The sequence below is a fragment of the Brachyistius frenatus genome, unplaced genomic scaffold, assembly GCF_029030835.1.
Source record: "Brachyistius frenatus isolate BFR_SWC_R1_liver_20210118 unplaced genomic scaffold, ASM2903083v1 Contig_381, whole genome shotgun sequence".
Taxonomy (NCBI): Eukaryota; Metazoa; Chordata; class Actinopteri; family Embiotocidae; genus Brachyistius; species Brachyistius frenatus.
This window is the reverse complement of record NW_027210980.1, coordinates 205,001-227,500: the sequence shown is the minus strand read 5'-3', so window position 1 is coordinate 227,500 and position 22,500 is coordinate 205,001. Positions and strand designations below refer to the sequence as shown.

The window sequence follows — 22,500 nt, the reverse complement described above, 5'->3', positions numbered from 1 at the left end:
AAACTGGAAACTTCAGTAATAATTTAACAACAACAACAACAAAAAGTATAAAGTGACACAAGTGGTAACCCGCATTTTATAATAAAAAAATAGAAATTATTAAAGAAAGAATATAATCCCAAAAATATAATCATAATTTTACAACTTAATGATAAAGAGCCAAGAATGTATTAATATATGACTTCTTATTTATTGTAATATATTAAGTATACGATGTCAAATTGTGCATCACTGATGGAAGTCATAAGAATTAGAAGAGACATTTTAAGTTGCATTTTTAAAACAGTCAATCAGTAAATCAGTTTTTTATTGTTGTGTAAATTTACGTGAATAAAATCGTGATTTGAAGTAACAAATAAAGTAAAGAAGTAAAATGATAATTTTACAAGTAAAAAACCAAACATTTCAAGAATAAGAGTCACAATGTGAGAATAAAGTAGTGGAAACATTTTTTTTATCAAAATATTTCACTTTTATTCTTCCGTCGTATGAAAACACTTAAAACCACGTTAAAATTAAACGAGTTCACGTCAGTTAAATACAAAACTGAAGTTCGTCTTTCTCCACTTCCACCAGAATTGAGACACATTTTCTCTTCACTGTTATTGATTTATAATCTCATGAAATGTCAGATTAGAGGATGTCAGCAGCAGCAGGATCAGGGATTTACTGCAGCTCAATCAATGCTGCAGAGAAACATCCTGATTTAAAACACTCATTTATTGAACTGTGACTCACAAACACAGTTTTGGCTGCAGGCTTCGCTCATGTCAGCGATTCGCGATAAAACTCGTATTCACGTTGAAGAGCTGCTTCACGTGTCATCGATTATGTTTTGAACCGTCGGACTGAACTCATGGAAGACGTCATTAAACACAATCCGGCCGTAAAATACACTTAAAGACACATTAATGATGGAAACCCGTTCAGAGCTGCTGAAACGGGAACTTAATGTGACAGAATAAAACATGAAGCGAATTTTAATGACGACAGAATTAAATATCGATCAAAGATCTGTTTAATAATGTGTTTAAATTCATCAAAATATCCACATTTGTACAGCCGTGTTTTAAACGTTGGGACGAGTCAAATGAACCTTTTTAACTGGAAACAGACAGAAGACGACAAATGAAATGTTTATTCCAGCAGAAGAAAGGAGAAGGATCAGATTCAGCTTCCTCCTGTTGACGTTATGAGTCGTGCAGCTGATGTTCGCTGGTCTTCACAGCTCGCTGCAGCGCGTCCTTCTCTTTTGAGGACTTCTGCACCTTCAGTTCAAAAGTTCATCGAGCTCACAGGTGCAGATTATTGTTAATGATTAAAACATTTTCTAAAGACTATTATCTACGTTATGAAGACAAACTCTAACACGACTAAAATAACAATATATTAGCTGAGCATCCAAAATAAAACATGAACTTCCGCGACCTCTGACCTTTCTGGAAACGTCAGCAAAACAACTGTTGAACTCGAAGCTTCTGATTTCATGTTTTTGTAGATTTTAATTGATGTTCAGGTTCATCTTCCTTCAACTGTGGTTGTAATCTGGTGTCAGCTCGTCTTCTTGCTGTGATGTTTGTACTGGTTCTCTCCTCTGTGACTCCATGTTGTTGTGAATGAAGGTGATTTCTCCAGAATAAATAAAGGTTGAATGAATGAATTTCTGCTTCTCACGAGATAAATTTGTCTCCCTGATGTTTCCTGGAGCGCCACCATCAGGACAAAGACCACAGTTTAACAGGGAAAAGACCGAACACGGCCCTGTGATGGACAGGTGACCTGTCCAGGTGAACCCTGGCCCACAAGTGAGCTGGGATAGGCTCCGCCCCCCCGGGACCCTGGTCAGGATAAAACGGGTGAAGATGATGGATGGACTCCAGAACACTGAGTGTGTGTGTGTGTGTGTGTGTGTGTGTGTGTGTGTGTGTGTGTGTGTGTGTGTGTGTGTGTGTGTGTGTGTGTGTGTGTGTGTGTGTGTGTGTGTGTGTGTGTGTGTGTGTGTGTGTGTGTGTGTGTGTGTGTGTGTGTGTGTATGTGTGTGTGTGTGTGTGTGTGTGTGTGTGTGTGTGTGTGTGTGTGTGTGTGTGTGTGTGTGTGTGTGTGTGTGTGTGTGTGTGTGTGTGTGTGTGTGTGTGTGTCTGTGTGTATGTGTGTGTGTGTGTGTGTGTGTGTGTGTGTGTGTGTGTGTGTGTGTGTTTGTGTGTGTGCGTGTGTGCGTGTGCGTGTGTGTGTGTGTGTGTGTGTGTGTGTGTGTGTGTGTGTGTGTGTGTGTGTGTGTGTGTGTGTGTGTGTGCGTGTGTGCGTGTGCGTGTGTGTGTATGTGTGTGTGTGTATGTGTGTGTGTGTGTGTGTGTGTGTCTGTGTGTGTGTGTGTGTGTGTGTGTGTGTGTGTGTGTGTGTGTGTGTGTGTGTGTGTCTGTGTGTATGTGTGTGTGTGTGTGTGTGTGTGTGTGTATGTGTGTGTGTGTGTGTGTATGTGTGTGTGCGTGTGTGTGTGTGTGTGTGTGTGTGTGTGTGTGTGTGTGTGTGTGTGTGTGTGTGTGCTGACCCACTTCAGACCGAGCTGGACCGTCACTTCCTGAGGACACTCTGATCCGACCTGCTTTCTTGTCCTCTGTCCTTCACAGCTGGAGACGACCGCCGCTTCGTCCTCGGAGCGCCGACTCGACACAACTGGGCTAATGAGGCGTCCCGGACGGGGAGTTCTGGTTCTGGTTCTGGTTCTGGTGCCGGGGGGCCGATCGCCCTTCCTCTCCGGTGTGGTCGTTATTTCTGAGCAGCTGACACACAGGTGTGTTCCCATCTCATGAAATATTCAGCGCTGCAGGCTGCCGATGGTTTCATCTTCTTCTCTAAAACCAGATCCAGTTAAAGCTCACAGGTTTAAATCTGTTCACTCTGGACTCTGAACCACGTCAGCTGTTATCACTGTTCATCACAACAATTCAGCTAATTCTCATTTAGTATTTATAATTTAGTCTTTCAAACGTCTGAAACTGTAAAATGATGTCTGCAGAGGAGATCGGCACAAAAATAAATCTTCTTTTAAAATAAATCCTGGAGACAACAGTTTGAATATCACGTCTTAGTCTACGTCCCAGTTCGATGTTGTCATGGTGACGACAACAGGTCGTAGGGACGTAACCGGATGAAATGTTCCCAACAAAACAAAAACATTTGTGAAAATGCTGATTTGAAGCAATAGGAGCCGACCTCTAGTGGCACTCGCTGGTATTGCAGCTGAAGACTCTTCTGGATCGGAACCATTTTACAGACCTGAAGCTACGAACTCTTTTAGAAACAGACTTTATGGTGAAACACTGCAGGAACATAAAGCAGCTGAGAGGTCAAGTGTCCTGACGGACGTCTCTGATGCTCTGCATGTTCCAACATGGATTCATTTCTACGATGTGCAGCAGCTCGTCCTGAGTTGACTCTGATCGGTCTGGAATAAATCTGTACGATGAATCTGAAGCTGCAGGTCGACCTCACGTCCGTCAACATCAACACAACATCGGTCTGTTGTTGTAAAGCAGCTGGACGTCTTCAGTTTAACGAGGTCAGTTCATGAATGAAAGGAGAGCTGAGAACCACCAGGTCTCTTCTACACGACCAGCAGAGCTTCACACAACAGAGTCCCAAAATCAGACATGAAGCTGCAGCAGAAACGTTTTCTGACGGCTTTGAGTCCAGAATCATTTTATGGTTCTCGTCTTTTCACAACTAGAAATCTTTCTTTAAAATATATTTCAGTGTCTCACGAACCGAGACGCTAATTTACTGCCTTCTTTCTGGTTGTTTTGTGTGTCTTTGTCTCTTTGTGGTTGTGTTTGATGAATATCTGGTTGTGTTTGATGAATATCTGGTTGTGTTTGGTGAATATCTGGTTGTGTTTGATGAATATCTGGTTGTGTTTGATGAATATCTGGTTGTGTTTGGTGAATATCTGGTTGTGTTTGATGAATATCTGGTTGTGTTTGATGAATATCTGGTTGTGTTTGGTGAATATCTGGTTGTGTTTGATGAATATCTGGTTGTGTTTGGTGAATATCTGGTTGTGTTTGGTGAATATCTGGTTGTGTTTGATGAATATCTGGTTGTGTTTGGTGAATATCTGGTTGTGTTTGGTGAATATCTGGTTGTGTTTGGTGAATATCTGGTTGTGTTTGGTGTTTGGTATCTGGTTGTGTTTGGTGAATATCTGGTTGTGTTTGGTGAATATCTGGTTGTGTTTGGTGAATATCTGGTTGTGTTTGGTGAATATCTGGTTGTGTTTGGTGAATATCTGGTTGTGTTTGGTGAATATCTGGTTGTGTTTGATGAATATCTGGTTGTGTTTGATGAATATCTGGTTGTGTTTGGTGAATATCTGGTTGTGTTTGATGAATATCTGGTTGTGTTTGGTGAATATCTGGTTGTGTTTGGTGAATATCTGGTTGTGTTTGGTGAATATCTGGTTGTGTTTGGTGAATATCTGGTTGTGTTTGGTGAATATCTGGTTGTGTTTGGTGAATATCTGGTTGTGTTTGGTGAATATCTGGTTGTGTTTGGTGAATATCTGGTTGTGTTTGGTGAATATCTGGTTGTGTTTGGTGAATATCTGGTTGTGTTTGGTGAATATCTGGTTGTGTTTGGTGAATATCTGGTTGTGTTTGTGAATATCTGGTTGTGTTTGTTGAATATCTGGTTGTGTTTGGTGAATATCTGGTTGTGTTTGGTGAATATCTGGTTGTGTTTGGTGAATATCTGGTTGTGTTTGATGAATATCTGGTTGTGTTTGGTGAATATCTGGTTGTGTTTGGTGAATATCTGGTTGTGTTTGGTGAATATCTGGTTGTGTTTGGTGAATATCTGGTTGTGTTTGATGAATATCTGGTTGTGTTTGGTGAATATCTGGTTGTGTTTGGTGAATATCTGGTTGTGTTTGGTGAATATCTGGTTGTGTTTGGTGAATATCTGGTTGTGTTTGGTGAATATCTGGTTGTGTTTGGTGAATATCTGGTTGTGTTTGGTGAATATCTGGTTGTGTTTGGTGAATATCTGGTTGTGTTTGGTGAATATCTGGTTGTGTTTGGTGAATATCTGGTTGTGTTTGATGAATATCTGGTTGTGTTTGGTGAATATCTGGTTGTGTTTGGTGAATATCTGGTTGTGTTTGGTGAATATCTGGTTGTGTTTGGTGAATATCTGGTTGTGTTTGATGAATATCTGGTTGTGTTTGGTGAATATCTGGTTGTGTTTGGTGAATATCTGGTTGTGTTTGGTGAATATCTGGTTGTGTTTGGTGAATATCTGGTTGTGTTTGGTGAATATCTGGTTGTGTTTGATGAATATCTGGTTGTGTTTGGTGAATATCTGGTTGTGTTTGGTGAATATCTGGTTGTGTTTGGTGAATATCTGGTTGTGTTTGGTGAATATCTGGTTGTGTTTGGTGAATATCTGGTTGTGTTTGGTGAATATCTGGTTGTGTTTGGTGAATATCTGGTTGTGTTTGATGAATATCTGGTTGTGTTTGGTGAATATCTGGTTGTGTTTGATGAATATCTGGTTGTGTTTGGTGAATATCTGGTTGTGTTTGGTGAATATCTGGTTGTGTTTGGTGAATATCTGGTTGTGTTTGATGAATATCTGGTTGTGTTTGATGAATATCTGGTTGTGTTTGGTGAATATCTGGTTGTGTTTGGTGAATATCTGGTTGTGTTTGGTGAATATCTGGTTGTGTTTGGTGAATATCTGGTTGTGTTTGGTGAATATCTGGTTGTGTTTGATGAATATCTGGTTGTGTTTTGTGAATATCTGGTTGTGTTTGGTGAATATCTGGTTGTGTTTGGTGAATATCTGGTTGTGTTTGATGAATATCTGGTTGTGTTTGATGAATATCTGGTTGTGTTTGGTGAATATCTGGTTGTGTTTGATGAATATCTGGTTGTGTTTGATGAATATCTGGTTGTGTTTGGTGAATATCTGGTTGTGTTTGGTGAATATCTGGTTGTGTTTGGTGAATATCTGGTTGTGTTTGGTGAATATCTGGTTGTGTTTGATGAATATCTGGTTGTGTTTGGTGAATATCTGGTTGTGTTTGGTGAATATCTGGTTGTGTTTGGTGAATATCTGGTTGTGTTTGATGAATATCTGGTTGTGTTTGGTGAATATCTGGTTGTGTTTGGTGAATATCTGGTTGTGTTTGGTGAATATCTGGTTGTGTTTGATGAATATCTGGTTGTGTTTGGTGAATATCTGGTTGTGTTTGATGAATATCTGGTTGTGTTTGGTGAATATCTGGTTGTGTTTGGTGAATATCTGGTTGTGTTTGGTGAATATCTGGTTGTGTTTGATGAATATCTGGTTGTGTTTGGTGAATATCTGGTTGTGTTTGGTGAATATCTGGTTGTGTTTGGGCTCCGATGGGAATCCTGATTCTAACCGATCAGCATGAATCATCGTTTCAGAGAAAACAAAGTGAGTTGAGCTTTTAAACGTGTTAACAGCTTCTCGCTGAGCGTCCGACTTCGAGTGTCAGCGTTGTTCTTAAATGTAGAAACTAAAAACCTGTGTCCCCTCACCTCCCCCGCTCCGCCCCTCCTCCCCCCACCTCCCCCGCTCCGCCCCTCCTCCCCCTCCACCTCAGGTACGTCGGTTCACTTCCTGGTTGGCTGCCTACACAGCTGACCTCGATTCTCCGCTCGACGCCTCTGGCTGCAGCGAGACAGAAACTGGAACATCACATTTGCATTTTTGGGCATTTAAGGAGAAAAAAAAACACGTTTTTTTTCTCCTTTTTTTTCCCGGAGATCTCAGCTCACATCTGCAGCATCGCAGACGGTCGGTACGACCGGTCGGGAGGTCGAAGGTCACGGCTCGCCGACCACACGTCCGTCATAACACAACAACAAACCGCAACGACTGACTTGATGAACATGTGTTTTTCTCTCCGTCTGCAGTTTGAGTCGAGATAAAGAAACATTTCGTGAACTCACTGATGAATTCAGAGAAACTTCAGCAGCAGAAACGTGTTTGACTTCAGGCCTTCAGGCGTCACCGTGATATTTGAAAAGACCACTCTGACCTCACAAGAATGTTCTTTATTGCATGAATGAATCACAGTGTAAACAGGAAGTAAACAACTGGGGGCGGGGGAGGGGGAGGGGGGTACCGCGGCCTAAAGCCGCCTGCAGGGTTTCTGCTGCCTCCTGAGCAGCGGTTACTGATGCACCGGCGCTCCGACAGGCTTTAAGGCGGTAGACAGACGTGACGTTACGTCGGCATGAAAAACAACAACAGCTGAAACAAGACGAACGGTCGCGACAAAACAGGAAACCAGCAACAAATACTTTGAGAAGGAAACATAACGCAGACGCATCTCGTTCTTCTGTCTCACAACGAGATGTTGAATCAGGAGGCGGCAGGTCGGCCGAACAAACTGAAAACAGCAATGCACACCAACAACCGCCACGTTCCACCTCCTGTCCTTTGTATGATTGTTAGCCCCGCCCCCCTGATTAGTTTCATCTGTCCCTCGTTGTCCTTCCCTCCTTGCTGTATTTAGTCTGTGTGCTCGTCTTCTTCTCTCTGTTGTCACTGTTTCCGTTTCCTGTCTGTTGCTGTGTCTTCTGAAACCCAGAGAACACAAACCACCTGAACTGTGGCACCATGGCAACAGGCTTCTCCAACATGACGACACGTGACACGTGTGTCTCTTTGTAGTTGTTTTGTGTCTCTTTGTTGTTGTTTTTTGTCTCTGTGGTTGTTTTTTCTCTTTTTGTCTCTTTGTGGTTGTTTTTTGTCTCTTTGTCTCTTTGTGGTTGTTTTGTGTCTCTTTGTTGTTGTTTTTTTGTCTCTTTGTGGTTGTTTTTTGTCTCTTTGTCTCTGTGGTTGTTTTTTGTCTCTTTGTTGTTGTTTTGTCTCTTTGTGGTTGTTTTTTGTCTCTTTGTGGTTGTTTTTTGTCTCTTTGTCTCTGTGGTTGTTTTTTGTCTCTTTGTTGTTGTTGTTTTGTCTCTGTGGTTGTTTTTTGTCTCTTTGTTGTTGTTGTTTTGTCTCTGTGGTTGTTTTTTGTCTCTTTGTGGTTGTTTTTTGTCTCTTTGTGGTTGTTTTTTGTCTCTTTGTCTCTGTGGTTGTTTTTTGTCTCTTTGTTGTTGTTGTTTTGTCTCTGTGGTTGTTTTTCGTCTCTTGTTTTGTGTCTCTGAGAATGTCTGTCGATGTGAGTGACTTTCAGAAACAGCTTTTGAACTCTCCCTTCCAGCAGAGTTCAGTGAGTCTGGTGAGGTTCTGGTGGTTCTGGTTTCAGGTCCGGTCGGACCGGTTCTACCACCGCAGCTCCTCCCCCCCGCTGCTCCGGGTGCTCACCCTCTCTCGGCCGTGCAGCCTCATCATGTCCATGATGCTGCGGGCGTAGGCGTCCCTCAGGTTCACGCCCCCTCCCGCCCCCCCCGCCGCTCCGGCCCCCAGCGACCCCACCGACCCGCGGGCCAGCCTCTTCAGCATCTCGCCGTGCCGCGTCGCCGCCTCCTTCATCTTCAGCGTTAAGTAGCAGGAGGAGAAGCGTTCGTTGATGATGGCGATGGGCAGCGACAGGATCAGGATGCCGGACAGGATGCAGAGGAAGGCCAGCACCTTCCCCACCGCCGTGTCGGGCCGGATGTCTCCGTAGCCCACCGTGGTCATGGAGGTGGTCGCCCACCACCAGGCGGCCGGCACGCTGGTGAACGTGGTGGCAGGGAAGTCGTACTCCAGGGCGAAGACCACCGTGGCGAAGATGGAGATGCCGACGCCGAGGAAGAGGAGCAGGAGGCCGACTTCCTCGTAGCACTGAGCGATGGTCATCCCCAGAGACTTCAGGCCTGGACGGAGGACAGACGGACGTTTTAGTCTCTCAGCAACACATCAGACATCCGTCTGTCCAAACAGTCAACGCACAGTTCAACTCAAAAAACACATTTATTTCAGCTGATTTTCTCAGAAAGATTTCTACCAACAATTTTACTGGACTTATAAAAGGACTTAAAAAAAAAAAAAATCCAGACTGAAAATCGATTTCTCTGTTCAAGTTTCATATTTTATTTATGAGAAAGTAAAAAGAAAATTCAATACAAAGAATTCAAAAGAACTTAACAGCTGCAGAGAAAATCAATGCTTCGTCACTAAAAACTATAATTCGTTAAGTGAGTCGTGATTAATTCAGATAAAAGTCTTCTGTTTATTGTTTCTCTGCAGCCGTCGGTGGAAAACAAAGTGCGATCGTCGTTGTCCTCGTTTCCTCTCCTATGTCTGACGCCGCTCGCAGAGCAGAAAATAACAAGTGGCATAAAGAATGTATAAATACACAGAAGTACACGGCTGCCGTTCACACCCCAGAATGACTCGTCACGTCTCGAGTGTTGAAACTCTTTACACTGAAAAGATTTAAGACCCCGAACCAGAAAATCTGATTTCACTGTTTCCCAACAGATTTTAAAGAGTAAAAGTCAATATGACATCTTCAAAAAGGATTTTTAGATGTTTGACACTAAATGGAATAACAGGAAGTGTCCGACCCAATCATCAACCATCAGTGATGTCATCAACCATCAGTGATGTCATCGTTGGTTTGTGAACGTTATGAATCCTCCAGTTCAGATTCTGTCCGTCACCATCTTGTTAGTTCGGAGCGGTTTGGAGCAGGAAGTGACCATATTTGGACGAGTTGGGGGAGGAGCCAGCGGTGGATCTGACCGATCTGATCGGAAACCTGACGATACTACGTCCCGCCCACCGATAGCTGTAACCTGACTGCACCGCAGGCCTGTCAATCAAACAGACACGCCCCCAAAAACAGGTCTTCTTGAATCTTCTTTTCTAATGAATGAGGGATTATTTTCAGATGGACCTCCAGAAAACTAAGAAGAAGGAGTGACTTTAGCTAACAACACCGAGATAACTGATGGACACATTTTATTCACTTTGGATTTGATGAGAGAAGTTGAATGGGAGTCTATGGAGCCGGAGGCTTTTTGGAGCCGACCTCTAGTGGCACTCGGAGGTATTGCAGCACACTTCTTTATCATTTTGTTCAGGTTTAAGCATCGTAACAATGAAGACGCTGCCACCATCAGGTCATACTGCGAATTACAACTCAAGTTTCCTCCATACAGTATTAGTACGTTCTATATTCTCGCGCGCTGTTTCACTCCTGTCCCTCCCCTCCCCCCATGTTCTCTTGTTTTATTCATGAGTCGAGTCCAGGGATGATCTTCCTTCCCTAAAATCACTCAGATCAAAGCACTCGTACGTCCCAGTCTGACACTCACATATTCTCATGCACATATAATCACACTCTCTCCTCCCTCCGTCTGCTCGGGGAATTCTCCAAAATATGAATCAGTATTTTTTAAATTTTTTCCTCCTTTCCTTTCGGCTGTAATCTCACAGTAGCAGCAGCTTCTCACCGCAGAGATTTTCCATTTCTCCTTCGCTTCCCTGCGTGTTCACATCATGTGTTTAAAATCCCCCACAGAACAGGAACATGTGAGGAGGGAAATAAACGAAGCCGCTGAGCCGCTGGGCAACACATTTCACCTGGCAGAGTTTTATCTCTTTCTGTTCCTAAAAATAAACCATCTCATTAATGATTATTCTTTTCTTTTCTATTTTAAAGCAAACTCAATCCATTTTTAAATGAAAGACAAAAAGTACTGTAGACGAACTGGTTGAAGGAACAGAGCGTGATTATTGAAATAAACTAAAAATGAAAACTATTTTCATCATCGTGCACCAGTTTCGGTTTAAATAATAAAAAACTAAACTAATATTTAAAATTGACTATACAAAAACAATCAAGTTTTTAAGCCCAAAACAATGACAAATATTAGATGGATTTTAGCCTCTTGGTGTGGCCAGGTGGTAAATTTACTAACGTTAAGGTTTATGTAGCTCTTATAAATGTTAATTCATCACATCAATTGCATATTTTGGCCACAAGGTGGCAGCACCGCAATAATATCGTTACTGATCAGACTCGCTCCAAATCTTCGCCTCTGTACCTACAGACCAAGATATTTCCCTTCGTAACCTCTGTGTCCTTTTGTCTTAATATGCGGGGGCTGTTTGGACCGGTTTACCTGTCGAGTGGCGCCCCAGCTTCAGCATGCGGAGGGACCTGAGGAGGCGGAGCACCTGCACCACCCGGCCCATGTTCTCCAGCTCGGTTGAACCCCCGTGGAGGTTCTCCACCGCCAGCGTCACGTAGAACGGCAGGATGGCCAGCAGGTCGATCACGTTGGGGACGCTGCGACTGAACCGGCACTTATCGCTGACGCAGAGGAACCGGAGCGCCAGCTCGGCCGTGAACCACACCACGCACACGTACTCCACGGCGTCGAACAGCAGCGGGGCGCCGACGCCGTTGTCCTCCCCCAGGTCCAGCGAGATGAGCGCCATGTTGATGACCGACACTACCACGAAGAAGATGGAGAGCGAGCCGAAGGTCCGAGCGGCAAGCGAGGAGTCGGGTTTCTCCAGGAAGTCCCAGAGGTGCCGGCGGAGAGTCGGACAAGCGGCGCCCACGAAGTCCTCGTCGCCGTCGTCGGCCTCGAACTCCCGCGGGACGTCCAGCGTCTCCTTCTGCTCCTTGCGGCGGTAGTAGCGCTCGCGGCAGCAGGGGTTGATGCGAAGCTCGTCGATGCCCCAGTACTCGATCTCCTGCAGGAAGGACATCTCGCACAGCTCCTCGCTGACGTGCAGGTGACCCGACCGGTAGTAGTTCATCACGTACCTGCCAACAGACACAAAGTCTTTACTGAAGAGGAACCGGAGTTCACCAGCTGGAAACCAGCGCAAAAATGGAGGCAAAGAACTCCCGACATGGAGCGTACCGGCGGGTCATTTATCTCTAACCGTCTACGAGAAGCTCGAATGAATCTCAGTTTGTTCGGATCTGTCATCGAGTTGCAAACGAGTCGGTCAAATAAACCTGTCTGAGAAAAAGCTGCAGACGAAACACTGAATCTCGACGATACGAAAGCTTATTAACGAGAGAAGTTAAACGTTCTAGTTCTGGTTGGTGGAGTTTTAAAGTTGGTTACTTTGGTTTGAACATCAGATGTTCACTGAACGCTCAACGTCATGTTGTTGAGCGAAGATCTCAACCAATCAGCGGTTAGATCAGGTGACAGCCAGGCGTTTCCCATCATGCCTTGAGTTGAGACCGTGGTGTCTCGCTCTAAACCTGCAGCCACCTTTGTCTCACGAGGTCACCAAAAGGGGGTAAATATACGCCACCTACTGGAAAGTCTGGGAGCTCCTGTCGAAGAAGAACTCGTTCTCCAGGTAGTCGGCGTCGTCACAGAGCTCCAGCGCCGAGTCTCGGCCGCAGGACACCAGTTTTCCCAGCCGGGTCTCCGGATACGACGCCAGCAGGTCCCGCGACAGCACGTAGCGACTTCCCCCGACGTTGATGATGAAGAAGTCGAGCGCATCTCGGCAGGACGCCGTCGTCTCGCTGAAGAAAACGCTGGAGTCCAAAGACACCAGGGAGGCGCTGTCGTCGTAGGCCTCCGCCCTCGCTACCGAGCTGGAGGGGAGGCTCATGGTGGAGGAGGGGGGAGGAGCTACTGGAAGAGAGAAGAAAGGGGGAAGGAGATGGTGCACTTCAGGTTTACACTGAGTGTATTCTTTGGCCACTAGGAGGCAGAAGAAGTCGATTGCATGCAGAAACATACCAGGGTCTCGACAGATCAATCCGTCAACACTGAGTTCTACTGAGACCTTCTGAGGACTGTTAGTGTTGTTAGCTGTTTGTTAGCTCTTTATTAGCTTCGTTAGCATTGTTAGCTGCTAATTAACTTAAATTCAGCAGAATTTTTTTTGTGAAATTAGCCCTTTGTACATGTCGTTAGTTCTTAACTCAAGTTTAACTGTTTGTTCACTTGAGTTTAGCTGGTTTTTAGCAAAATTAGCATTTTCTTATCTGGTTGCCAGACTGAGTTCTACCGGGACCTTCTGAGGTTCTGTTCTGGTTCTGACTTCTTTTCTGCTTTGTAGTCTTCAGGTCAGTCCGAGTTTTTGTGCTTCCTGTTTGGTTTTGAAACGACTCACTTCTTGTGTATCTGTCTTTGTTTCACTTCCTGTCCTTTGTATGATTGTTGGCCCCGCACCCTGATCAGCTTCACCTGTCCCTCATTGTCCTTCCCTCCCTGCTGTATTTAGTCTGTGAGCTCTTCTTCTTCCCTCTTTGTCGGTTTGTTTAAGTTGCCCATCTTGTTTTGAAACCCAGAGAACAACAAACAACCTGAACTGTGTCGCCATGGCAACATAGTGGAAATGGGCTCAGGAACACTTGGCTGTTGAAGATTTTCTGTTCCCTCAAAACTTTGACCCAAAATCTGCTGTTTCGTGTGCATCACTGTGCTGCGTTCAGGAACTCTGTGAACTTACCGATCAACTCTCAATCACTACGTTGGGAACCGCTGATTTAAATCGTATCTTTCTTGCGCTGCAGCTCTCAGAGAATTCGCGAAAGTATTCGAAGGAGCTCCTTTCAGAATATTTCCTCTTTCCGTAACCTCGTGTGAACCAGCTCAGCAAGAATGAATCAAAGAGAATAAAGGAGGACAGAAGCAGACAAAGAGTGAAAGAGGGCAGAGATCAAGAGGGAGGAAAGCTGAGCGGCGTCAGGACGAGTTCGAGGCCTCTGGCGGCGTCCGACATGCAGCGTCTCCGGACGGATTTAAATATTTCAGCTGTTTTACCTAATTAATGGATCCGAAGCTGCCGTTCCTGTGATCATTCATTCCCTTTCACCTGTCTAATACTCTCTCTGAATTTTCCATGAGACGGAGGAGCGACGACAGGAACTGAGATCTGTTCAGATATTTATTTAACCAGAGTTTCTATAGATCAGGGTCCAACGCCGATGTATAGAAATAAAACACATCTCTTCTTAACATGTTTCCCGCAGAGATACTCCTGAGACCTGTGGTGGGAAAACCGTGGTTCGCGGGCCAAATGTGGACCCCCTAAAAATCGTAGCGTCTCACTCTCATTGTTCTTTTCACTTAAAGGTCAAATTTGAAGCATGTTTAGTTTAAAATCGTCAGACATTCTCTAAACGCATCACGAAACATCAGTGTCGACGTCACAGATGTCTTAAGTATTGTATTGCAGAGATATCTACCGATAACCAGTGAAACACCGTTGCTAGGCAACGACAACATGTATGGTGTCTAGAAGCCACAGAGGCTAACAGTTTGTCAAGCTAACAGAAAATACAAAGCCACAGAAGGAAAAAGATGAGGCGGTGTTCCTCAGACGTAGAACTGTTCTCTAAGTTATGAAAAAAAACCTCTACATGACTAAAACTACAACATATCAGCTGAACATCCAACCACACATGAACCTCTATGACCTCTGACCTTTCTGGAAACGTCAGCAAACAATGTCACTCGAGGCTTTTCAAAAGTTTAGAGTGCCGATGTCGAGACTACCACCAGAGGGCGCCGTTCATACGGACTCTTCTCTACACATGGTGAATACGAACACGCTTGAACGCATCATCACTTGTTATGATCAATAAAATACAAACACCACGATGGCTGAAACCTTTTGGAAAACAAGCAGAGCTCGAGTTAACGTTGACTGAAGGAAAAAGGTTTGATGCTGGACTACGTTTCCGATACAGGAAACGATGTGACGGGTCGACAGCAGAGGAACGTAAAAACGCAGAGGAAAATAAAAAAAAACTTCAATTTTATTATACAGTGGGTACGGAAAGTATTCAGACCCCTTTAAATTTTTCTCTTTGTTTCATTGCAGCCATTTGCTAAAAAAAAAAGAAGTTCATTTTATTTCTCATTAATGTACACTCAGCACCCCATCTTGACAGAAAAAAACAGAAATGTAGAAATTTGTGCAAATTTATTAAAAAATAAAAACTGAAATATCACATGGTCATAAGTATTCAGACCCTTTGCTGTGACACTCATATTTAACTCACATGCTGTCCATTTCTTCTGATCCTCCTTGAGATGGTTCTACTCCTTCATTGGAGTCCAGCTGTGTTTAATTAAACTGATTGGACTTGATTAGGAAAGGCACACACCTGTCTATATAAGACCTTACAGCTCACAGTGCATGTCAGAGCAAATGAGAATCATGAGGTTGAAGGAACTGTCCAAGGAGCTCAGAGACAGAGTTGTGGCAAGGCACAGATCTGGCCAAGGTTACAAAATAATTTCTGCAGCACTCAAGGTTCCTAAGAGCACAGTGTCCTCCATAATCCTTAAATGGAAGAAGTTTGGGACGACCAGAACTCTTCCTAGACCTGGCCGTCCAGCCAAACTGAGCAATCGTGGGAGAAGAGCCTTGGTGAGAGAGGTAAAGAAGAACCCAAAGATCACTGTGGCTGAGCTCCAGAGATGCAGTAGGGAGATGGGAGAAAGTTCCACAAAGTCAACTATCACTGCAGCCCTCCACCGGTCGGGGCTTTATGGCAGAGTGGCCCGACGGAAGCCTCTCCTCAGTGCAAGACATATGAAAGCCCGCATAGAGTTTGCCAAAAAACACATGAAGGACTCCCAGACTATGAGAAATAAGATTCTCTGGTCTGATGAGACCAAGATTGAACTTGTTGGCGTTAATTCTAAGCGGTATGTGTGGAGAAAACCAGGCACTGCTCATCACCTGCCCAATACAATCCCAACAGTGAAACATGGTGGTGGCAGCATCATGCTATGGGGGTGTTTTTCAGCTGCAGGGACAGGACGACTGGTTGCAATTGAAGGAAAGATGAATGCGGCCAAGTACAGAGATATCCTGGAAGAAAACCTCTTCCAGAGTGCTCTGGATCTCAGACTGGGCCGAAGGTTCACCTTCCAACAAGACAATGACCCGAAGCACACAGCTAAAATAACAAAGGAGTGGCTTCGGAACAACTCTGTGACCATTCTTGACTGGCCCAGCCAGAGCCCTGACCTAAACCCAATGGAGCATCTCTGGAGAGACCTGAAAATGTCTGTCCACCAACGTTCACCATCCAACCTGACGGAACTGGAGAGGATCTGCAAGGAAGAATGGCAGAGGATCCCCAAATCCAGGTGTGAAAAGCTTGTTGCATCATTCCCAAGAAGACTCATGGCTGTACGAGCTCAAAAGGGTGCTTCTACTCAATACTGAGCAAAGGGTCTGAATACTTATGACCATGTGATATTTCAGTTTTTCTTTTTTAATAAATTTGCACAAATTTCTACATTTCTGTTTTTTTCTGTCAACATGGGGTGCTGAGTGTACATTAATGAGAAATAAAATGAACTTTTTTGATTTTAGCAAATGGCTGCAATGAAACAAAGAGTGAAAAATTTAAAGGGGTCTGAATACTTTCCGTACCCACTGTATTTCTTTAAAGAATTTGCTGCTCTAAATTGTCCTCGTGTTTGTTTTGGCTTTATGTTGTCTTTTAATTTATTTAATTTTGATTTTATTGCTGATTTTTTTTTCTTTAACAGCTGAAACATTTCGAGTGATTCAGATTTTTTAAAGTTTTTTTTTAAAGTTTTACTGGATGTAAAATGTCATAAAACCATGAAACTGAGTCAGTTAAAAGGAGGTGAAATTATTTTTCTCAAACATGAAACCTCTGAGGATCCAAACTGTCGCGGTGAAAATCATTTCGTGTTTTTATGATATTTTACATCCAGTAAAACTCATTAAATTCTGACTCAACTGATTTCCGATCAGTGAAACTTCACCGTTTGATTTAAAAACTAAACAGTCAGAGATTCTTTCAGCATCTCAACACGTCTCAAACACAGATCAACGTAATAAAAAGCTGCTTCTGCATAAATAAACTCTGAAATCATCCGAAGATTCTCACCTGCTGACAGAAGAGACGCTTCGAACATCCGGCAGAAAGAAAGAAGCTGTGAAGCTGCTGCGGTGATTCGCGGTGCGGTTTTAAAGATTGAAGGTACGGAGGGCGATCCGTGACACATGGAGGAGGAGGAGGAGGAGGAGGAGGTGCATTTCCATTAAAGATGCCTGACCAGTCAAAACTTTCATTACAGATTTCAACAGTTATATTTTGAGAAATTAGATTTTGTGTTAAAGTGAGTTTTGTCAGAATTTTGAAAAAAAACATCTGGGATTTATATTTTTGTTGAGACTGAACTGAACTGCCTCAGTTATTAATTTATTTGTTTTTGGATATCACAAATGAAGATGTTACTGCTCCAGATTCACTTGTTATTGTAATTATGAAAAGTCAAAACTCCTTTTGAAATGTCCAGAGTTTGACCCTGGTGATGAAGGAAGGAAGGTCTTCTTCCTCCTCTTCCTCCTCTTCCTCCAGTCACACAACTTTTTACTCCGACATTTGTTGACAAGAAGAAGAAACCAGAACATCTTCAGATGGATCCGTTAAAGTCGAGACCAAATTGTGTCCATGATGACATTATGGCATTAATCACCCTCCATACCCGACCGCCCCTCCCCTCTCTCTCTCTTTGAGATGCTGTTGCTAAGCAACAAACTGCATTCTGAATCAAACTTTATGGAAATTAAAAAGCTGCTCCACTTTCTCTGCGCATTTTGTTGCTCCCACAGCGCCACCATGTGTCCAGTGTGTTGCTGCATCATCATCATCATCATCATCATCATCATATTGCATCAACGCAGGCTGTCGACAACAATCATAAGTTACAGCCTCATCATGAAGGACTTAATGTGTTTCATGCATGACACGGTGTCATTGTCAGGAGAACCACAGAGAGAAAACTTTATTTTTATACACTTTATATTGCTTTTATGATTTGAATAGTTTGTTGTGGTCAGTTCATGAGGGAATTTCTTTCTTTTTTTTTTAAATACAACCCTGTTTCCAAAAAAGTTGGGGCGCTTTGTAAAATGTAAATAACAACAGAATGCAATGATTTTCAAATCATATGAACCCATATTTTAATTGAAAATAGACCACAGACAACATATCAAATGATGAAACGGCCCTCAGGCAGCACTGCACTAAAAACACACTATTCTGGAGTGGAAATCACTGCATGGGCTCAGGAACACTTGTGAAAACCATCGTCTGTGAACACAGTTCATCACAAACAAACTTGGTTTGTTGTCGCAGAGACTCGTTTCCAACCAGTTCCATAATAAACCCAACATGTCACTCAGAGCTGCCAGCATGCGTGAGAAATGTCACGGCTGTCCGACAGTACGGACAACAACGACGGAGTAGTTGAAATCACTGTGACTACCTACAACCGCCCAGAAAAACCAAACGATCACGTGATAAACTTCACGTGTTCACTGGTGTGAATGTGGAAAATACAAAACAATTCTGCTGCATTTATTTTGTGGAACTGGGATGAAAGAATTATTATTGTGTGCATTTCACAATAATATTTCACTGCCTCTATGTTGTTATTATTATTATTATTATTATTATAGAAATAATGATAATTTTCTGTTATTTTTCTATTCCGCCATGTGACAGCAGCAACAGCAGGGGGCGGTAGTGCAACACGAGCTGGGTTCCATCTCCTGTTACCAACACGAGGAAGATTTACGTCATTCAACGTCGGTCCAATCAGAGGCTGTAGCCGCCGCACTAGTCCCGCCCCCCTGAGAAACCGCCATCATGAACTCAAAAACAAGAAGCTGACGGATGAGACGCGATCCGGAGTCACAACAAGGTAAACTCGGTCAGCTCCGGTCCGACGGCGGGAAGGAGACTCCGGTTTTTCGGTGACATGTTTGCGGGTCGCTTCATCCTGTTGGAGCCGGTCTGTGTCGCTGTTTGTCTTGAATGAATGCGCAGCTGAGCGCCACGAACACGATCGAAGCTAACGTCAGTGTTAGCAGGCGGTGGCTAGCTGCAGCTAGTTAAACCTTAACGTGTTGTTGGGTTGGTTTGCTAACTAGTTAACAACGGCTAACTACCCAGCATGCACCGGGCGTCACGGCAGCGCTAACTTAACGCAAAGAACATATTCTGAAAGTTCACGTGAAGTTGCAGCGCGCGCGGACGTTTTAATGCGGAACAATAACGTTGAAAACACGTCAATCAAAAACTTAATTGGTTGAAGTGAATGGTTCCTACGTCACGAAGACTCCGCCTCCAGACACGAGCCAGGGCTTTAATGGAAAGGGTTGGTGCCAATTGTTTCTGTCCAAGCTGCCAGACTCCGTTGACATTTCTGCCGTTTTAAGGACAAACAGCAGCCAGCTGACAACACGGGTTACCAACATCTAATGATTACACTCAACGAACTACAAGAAGCAGGACTTCAGTTCGGCACACGTCCTAAACACCAAACTACTTTTACTAAAGTTACATTTTAAATCTTCTATTAGTTTGTTCACTCTTTTCTCAGACCGAACATGCAGAGCAAACATCTAGGAAAGTGTGTTTTAAGTTGTTCCAGATATCCTGAGTTGACTGACAGCTAACCTCTCAGTCAGACACATCATCTGACAAGTATTTACAAAAATAATATTGTGCTTTATTTTTGAGGCTGCGTAAGCAAGTTATAACAGATGATTCTTGACCTGAAACTACTAGTTACACTACATAATACAAACTTAAAATCCATTTTCTCTGCACAATTGTTCATAATTTGCCTTTGTTTGATTAGTTTTTGTTAAATCGTCTGATTTCTCATTGGAGTATTGAACTGATTCTCTGTGTATGTTAAACACAATCAACAGTCAAACTTTCTCCCGTCAGGTTTAAACTGATTGTGGAAACGGGCCGCGGTGCAGATATGAGCGACGTGGCCGAGGAAGCGATGGACAGCTCGGCGGTGTCCGAGGAAGAAGTGGAGGACCAGCGGGAGGCGTCGCGGGAGGACCTGACGGGTCCGAACAAGAGCCGCTCCAAAACATCCGGTAACAGGAATCACCTGGATTTCTCCTGTTAGGCCTGTAAAACCACTTTGTCTCAACACACACACACACACACACACACACACACACACACACACACACACACACCCTGTTTGATGTGGAGGATTCAAGCTGTCCTGGAATATCCTGGAATTTTTAAAAAGTCTCTTCCAGACATTAAAGTTGGGCGATTGGATCGTTTTTCTTGGAACATCAGTTTATTTTGCTAACGAAGGCAAAAGTGCAGGAAAAATCAACATTTCAAAGCGCTTCGGCTCAAAAACGACAACTCGGAAAGAAAAAAAATCCAAAATGTTAAAAGTTTGTAAAACAAAAAATAATTTAAAAAAAAATGCTATTGATGTATCAAAATGTGGGAGGCGGGAGCCCTCCGTTACCATGCCAACAGTGGAGGAGGAGCTTCAGTTTCACTCATCCTGGTCCATTTAAGAAGAAATATTTTTCATCAGTTTATTTTGAACTGTTTAAAAAAAAAAAAAATCTAAACTAGTAAACTGCCGGGAATAAAATCATGTGGCTGGATTTTGTCTGATCAGCACAAAGGAGGTCATTAAATTAGCTTTCATGGGTGAATGTTTGAGTGTGAACCCTGTAGTTGACAAAACTCCTGCAGCCGGAGCGCTTCGGTTCATGAAGAAGTTCGTTCACGGTGGAGATTGATGAAGAGCCCCGTGATGCAGACTGGTCTTTATTTGATTTGTGTTTTCCTCCGTGATGCTGCAGCTGTCGTAGAAATCCTGGAGGGGAAGCGGGCGAAGAAGACGGTGGAGCGGCTCGACTTCCAGGCGCCCAAACAACGGCAGAAGCTGAAGATCGGAGACGGTGAATATTTACCCGTAACAGACAGGACTGCAGGGAGATGACGATGATGATGATGATGATGATGATGTTTGTTGTTGTTGTTGTATTTGCAGGAAGTGGAGATAAATTAGGAGACATTCCTCGCACCAGCTACCAGATCACCAGGATGAAGCCGGCCGACCTGAAGCCTCTTCACGCCATCCTGTTCGACAGACCGGGGAAGGTAAACATGTTTTGAAAGGAGACTTTATGATGTCATACTTTCAGCAGAGCTTCTTGTTCACAATGTTTTTTTGTGTAAAAATAATTTATTATCTAATTATTTGTGTTGTAAGATTGAGCTTTTCCAGGCAGGACTAATGTGAGCTGATCAAGTCGGATCATTTCAGATTTATTCTTCACATTTTAATCCAAACCATCTAAAGCAGGAGATTTCCTACTTTAATTCTGTAACAGGATGCTTAAACATTCAAAATAAAACCTGCGCTAACTCTGCATTATTTTTATTATTAAATAAACACGTGGGATCTCCTGTTCTCCTCTCAGATGGCGACCTTAAAGAAGAACCTGCGTCTGTTCAACGGCTTCCCGTTCGACGCCGACAGCGAGCAGTACTCCAAGAAACGAGAGAAACTCCTCAAGTGAGTCTCGGAGACGCCGAGTCGAGCCGTCGCCTGACGAAGACGTCCGTTCGCTGAAAAAAACGTTTCTCCTGCTCTTCGTTTCAGGAACTCAAACTTCACAAACAACAAATTGAAAGTGGTCTGTGCCATTCTGGACGTGGAGAAGAAGGGAACCCACTCGGACCTGGTGGACCGGATCCTGACGTTCCTCACGGCCCCGAAGAACAGCGGCAAGGTGAGCCGAGTCATCTTCACCGCCACCGACTCTTATTTTGAAATGTCGTTTGTAGGTAAATGTTCTTATATTTTGTTGTTTTTCTTTAATCTGAAGTTATTTGCTTCATTAGTTTTAGTTTTGAATCTTTCAGATCAGAGGTCTCCAACCTTTCTCCTTTCTGAGAGCTCCTCATTGTTCAGTGACATTTATTTACATAGCTGAGCTCCACCCAAACAGCTGAATCAGCTTCTTTTATGTCAACAGGAATAAACTGATACTCAACGCAACGCACACATTTTGTGTCACAACAGCTTAAATTCAGCACATGCATGTTTTTTTTCTTTTTGTTTGTATTTCATGTTTTCAGTTGAAGAGGGAACGTAACTCTTGTCTGGTTTGAAAAGTGTCAAAATAAATCGTTCTATCATCAGATTTAACTGGTAACATCCAACATGGTATATGGCTGGACGCTGTGTGAAGCTGGAGGGCTTTTAATTTGAAAAGTCACGGTGTAACGTAGCTCCGCCCCCTGCTGTTGTGGTCCATCTGTAAATATTGTATTTGTTATTTCACTGAATTTCAGAACATCTGTTTGTTTCCAGCTCAGTGTGAGAGTCTGCTGTGTTTCTGTCCTCTGACCTCTGTGTGTCTCACTGTGGGCGGAGCTCCACCTCTGCTGCGTTTCTGTCCTCTGACCTCTGTGTGTCTCACTGTGGCCTCTGTTTGTCCGTCAGCGTCTGCCCGTGAAGAAGAAGAGGAAATCGAAGAAGAAGCTGTCGGGCGACGACTCGAATGCCAAAACCAAGAAGAACAAACCCAAAGCCAAGAGCTCGTCGTCGAGTCCCAAGAAGTCCAAAACGGGAAGCAAGTCCAAAGCCATCGTCATGGACTCCAGCAGCGACGAAGATGACGATGAGGAAGACGAGAAGGCGGCGGTTTCAGCCGAGGCCGAGGGGTCAGATGCAGAGGAGAAACGGTCGGAGA

At 43.7% G+C, this 22,500-nt stretch overlaps 2 protein-coding genes and 1 long non-coding RNA gene across 8 annotated transcripts in view; 2 read left to right on the top strand and 1 right to left on the bottom strand.

Moving 5' to 3' along the window:
- The window catches only part of LOC138636513 (uncharacterized), a 7,262-nt gene extending 521 nt beyond the window's left edge, over positions 1-6,741 (top strand). Inside the window, exons 2-5 of one of the 2 annotated variants that reach the window (XR_011312289.1) lie at positions 1,720-1,856; positions 2,628-2,791; positions 6,432-6,459; positions 6,629-6,741. This is a non-coding gene — a long non-coding RNA (uncharacterized lncRNA). Of the gene's footprint in view, positions 1-1,719; positions 1,857-1,947; positions 2,792-6,431; positions 6,460-6,628 lie in introns of those variants that run through there. The other variant, XR_011312288.1, reaches the window with a different exon arrangement.
- A 977-nt stretch (positions 6,742-7,718) lies between these two features.
- Positions 7,719-16,882, bottom strand: kcnv1 (potassium voltage-gated channel modifier subfamily V member 1). The gene is made up of 4 exons (XM_069724555.1): positions 16,841-16,882; positions 12,257-12,584; positions 11,094-11,746; positions 7,719-8,837 (listed from the first exon to the last, which is right to left on the bottom strand). Exons 1-4 carry the CDS (start codon positions 16,866-16,868, stop codon positions 8,302-8,304), a joined length of 1,545 nt encoding a protein of 514 aa, XP_069580656.1. The 5' UTR covers positions 16,869-16,882; the 3' UTR covers positions 7,719-8,301.
- Positions 16,883-18,591: 1,709 nt separating this feature from the next.
- The window catches only part of dek (DEK proto-oncogene), a 7,095-nt gene continuing 3,186 nt past the window's right edge, over positions 18,592-22,500 (top strand). For all 5 annotated transcript variants that reach the window (XM_069724533.1, XM_069724534.1, XM_069724536.1 and 2 more), the window contains exons 1-7: positions 18,592-18,662; positions 19,697-19,857; positions 20,599-20,697; positions 20,790-20,899; positions 21,223-21,317; positions 21,405-21,534; positions 22,251-22,500. The exon at positions 22,251-22,500 is cut by the window's right edge. In XM_069724533.1, coding sequence (XP_069580634.1) covers positions 19,734-19,857; positions 20,599-20,697; positions 20,790-20,899; positions 21,223-21,317; positions 21,405-21,534; positions 22,251-22,500 — 808 coding nt within the window. In that variant the 5' untranslated portion in view covers positions 18,592-18,662; positions 19,697-19,733. The remainder of the gene's footprint in view (positions 18,663-19,696; positions 19,858-20,598; positions 20,698-20,789; positions 20,900-21,222; positions 21,318-21,404; positions 21,535-22,250) is intronic.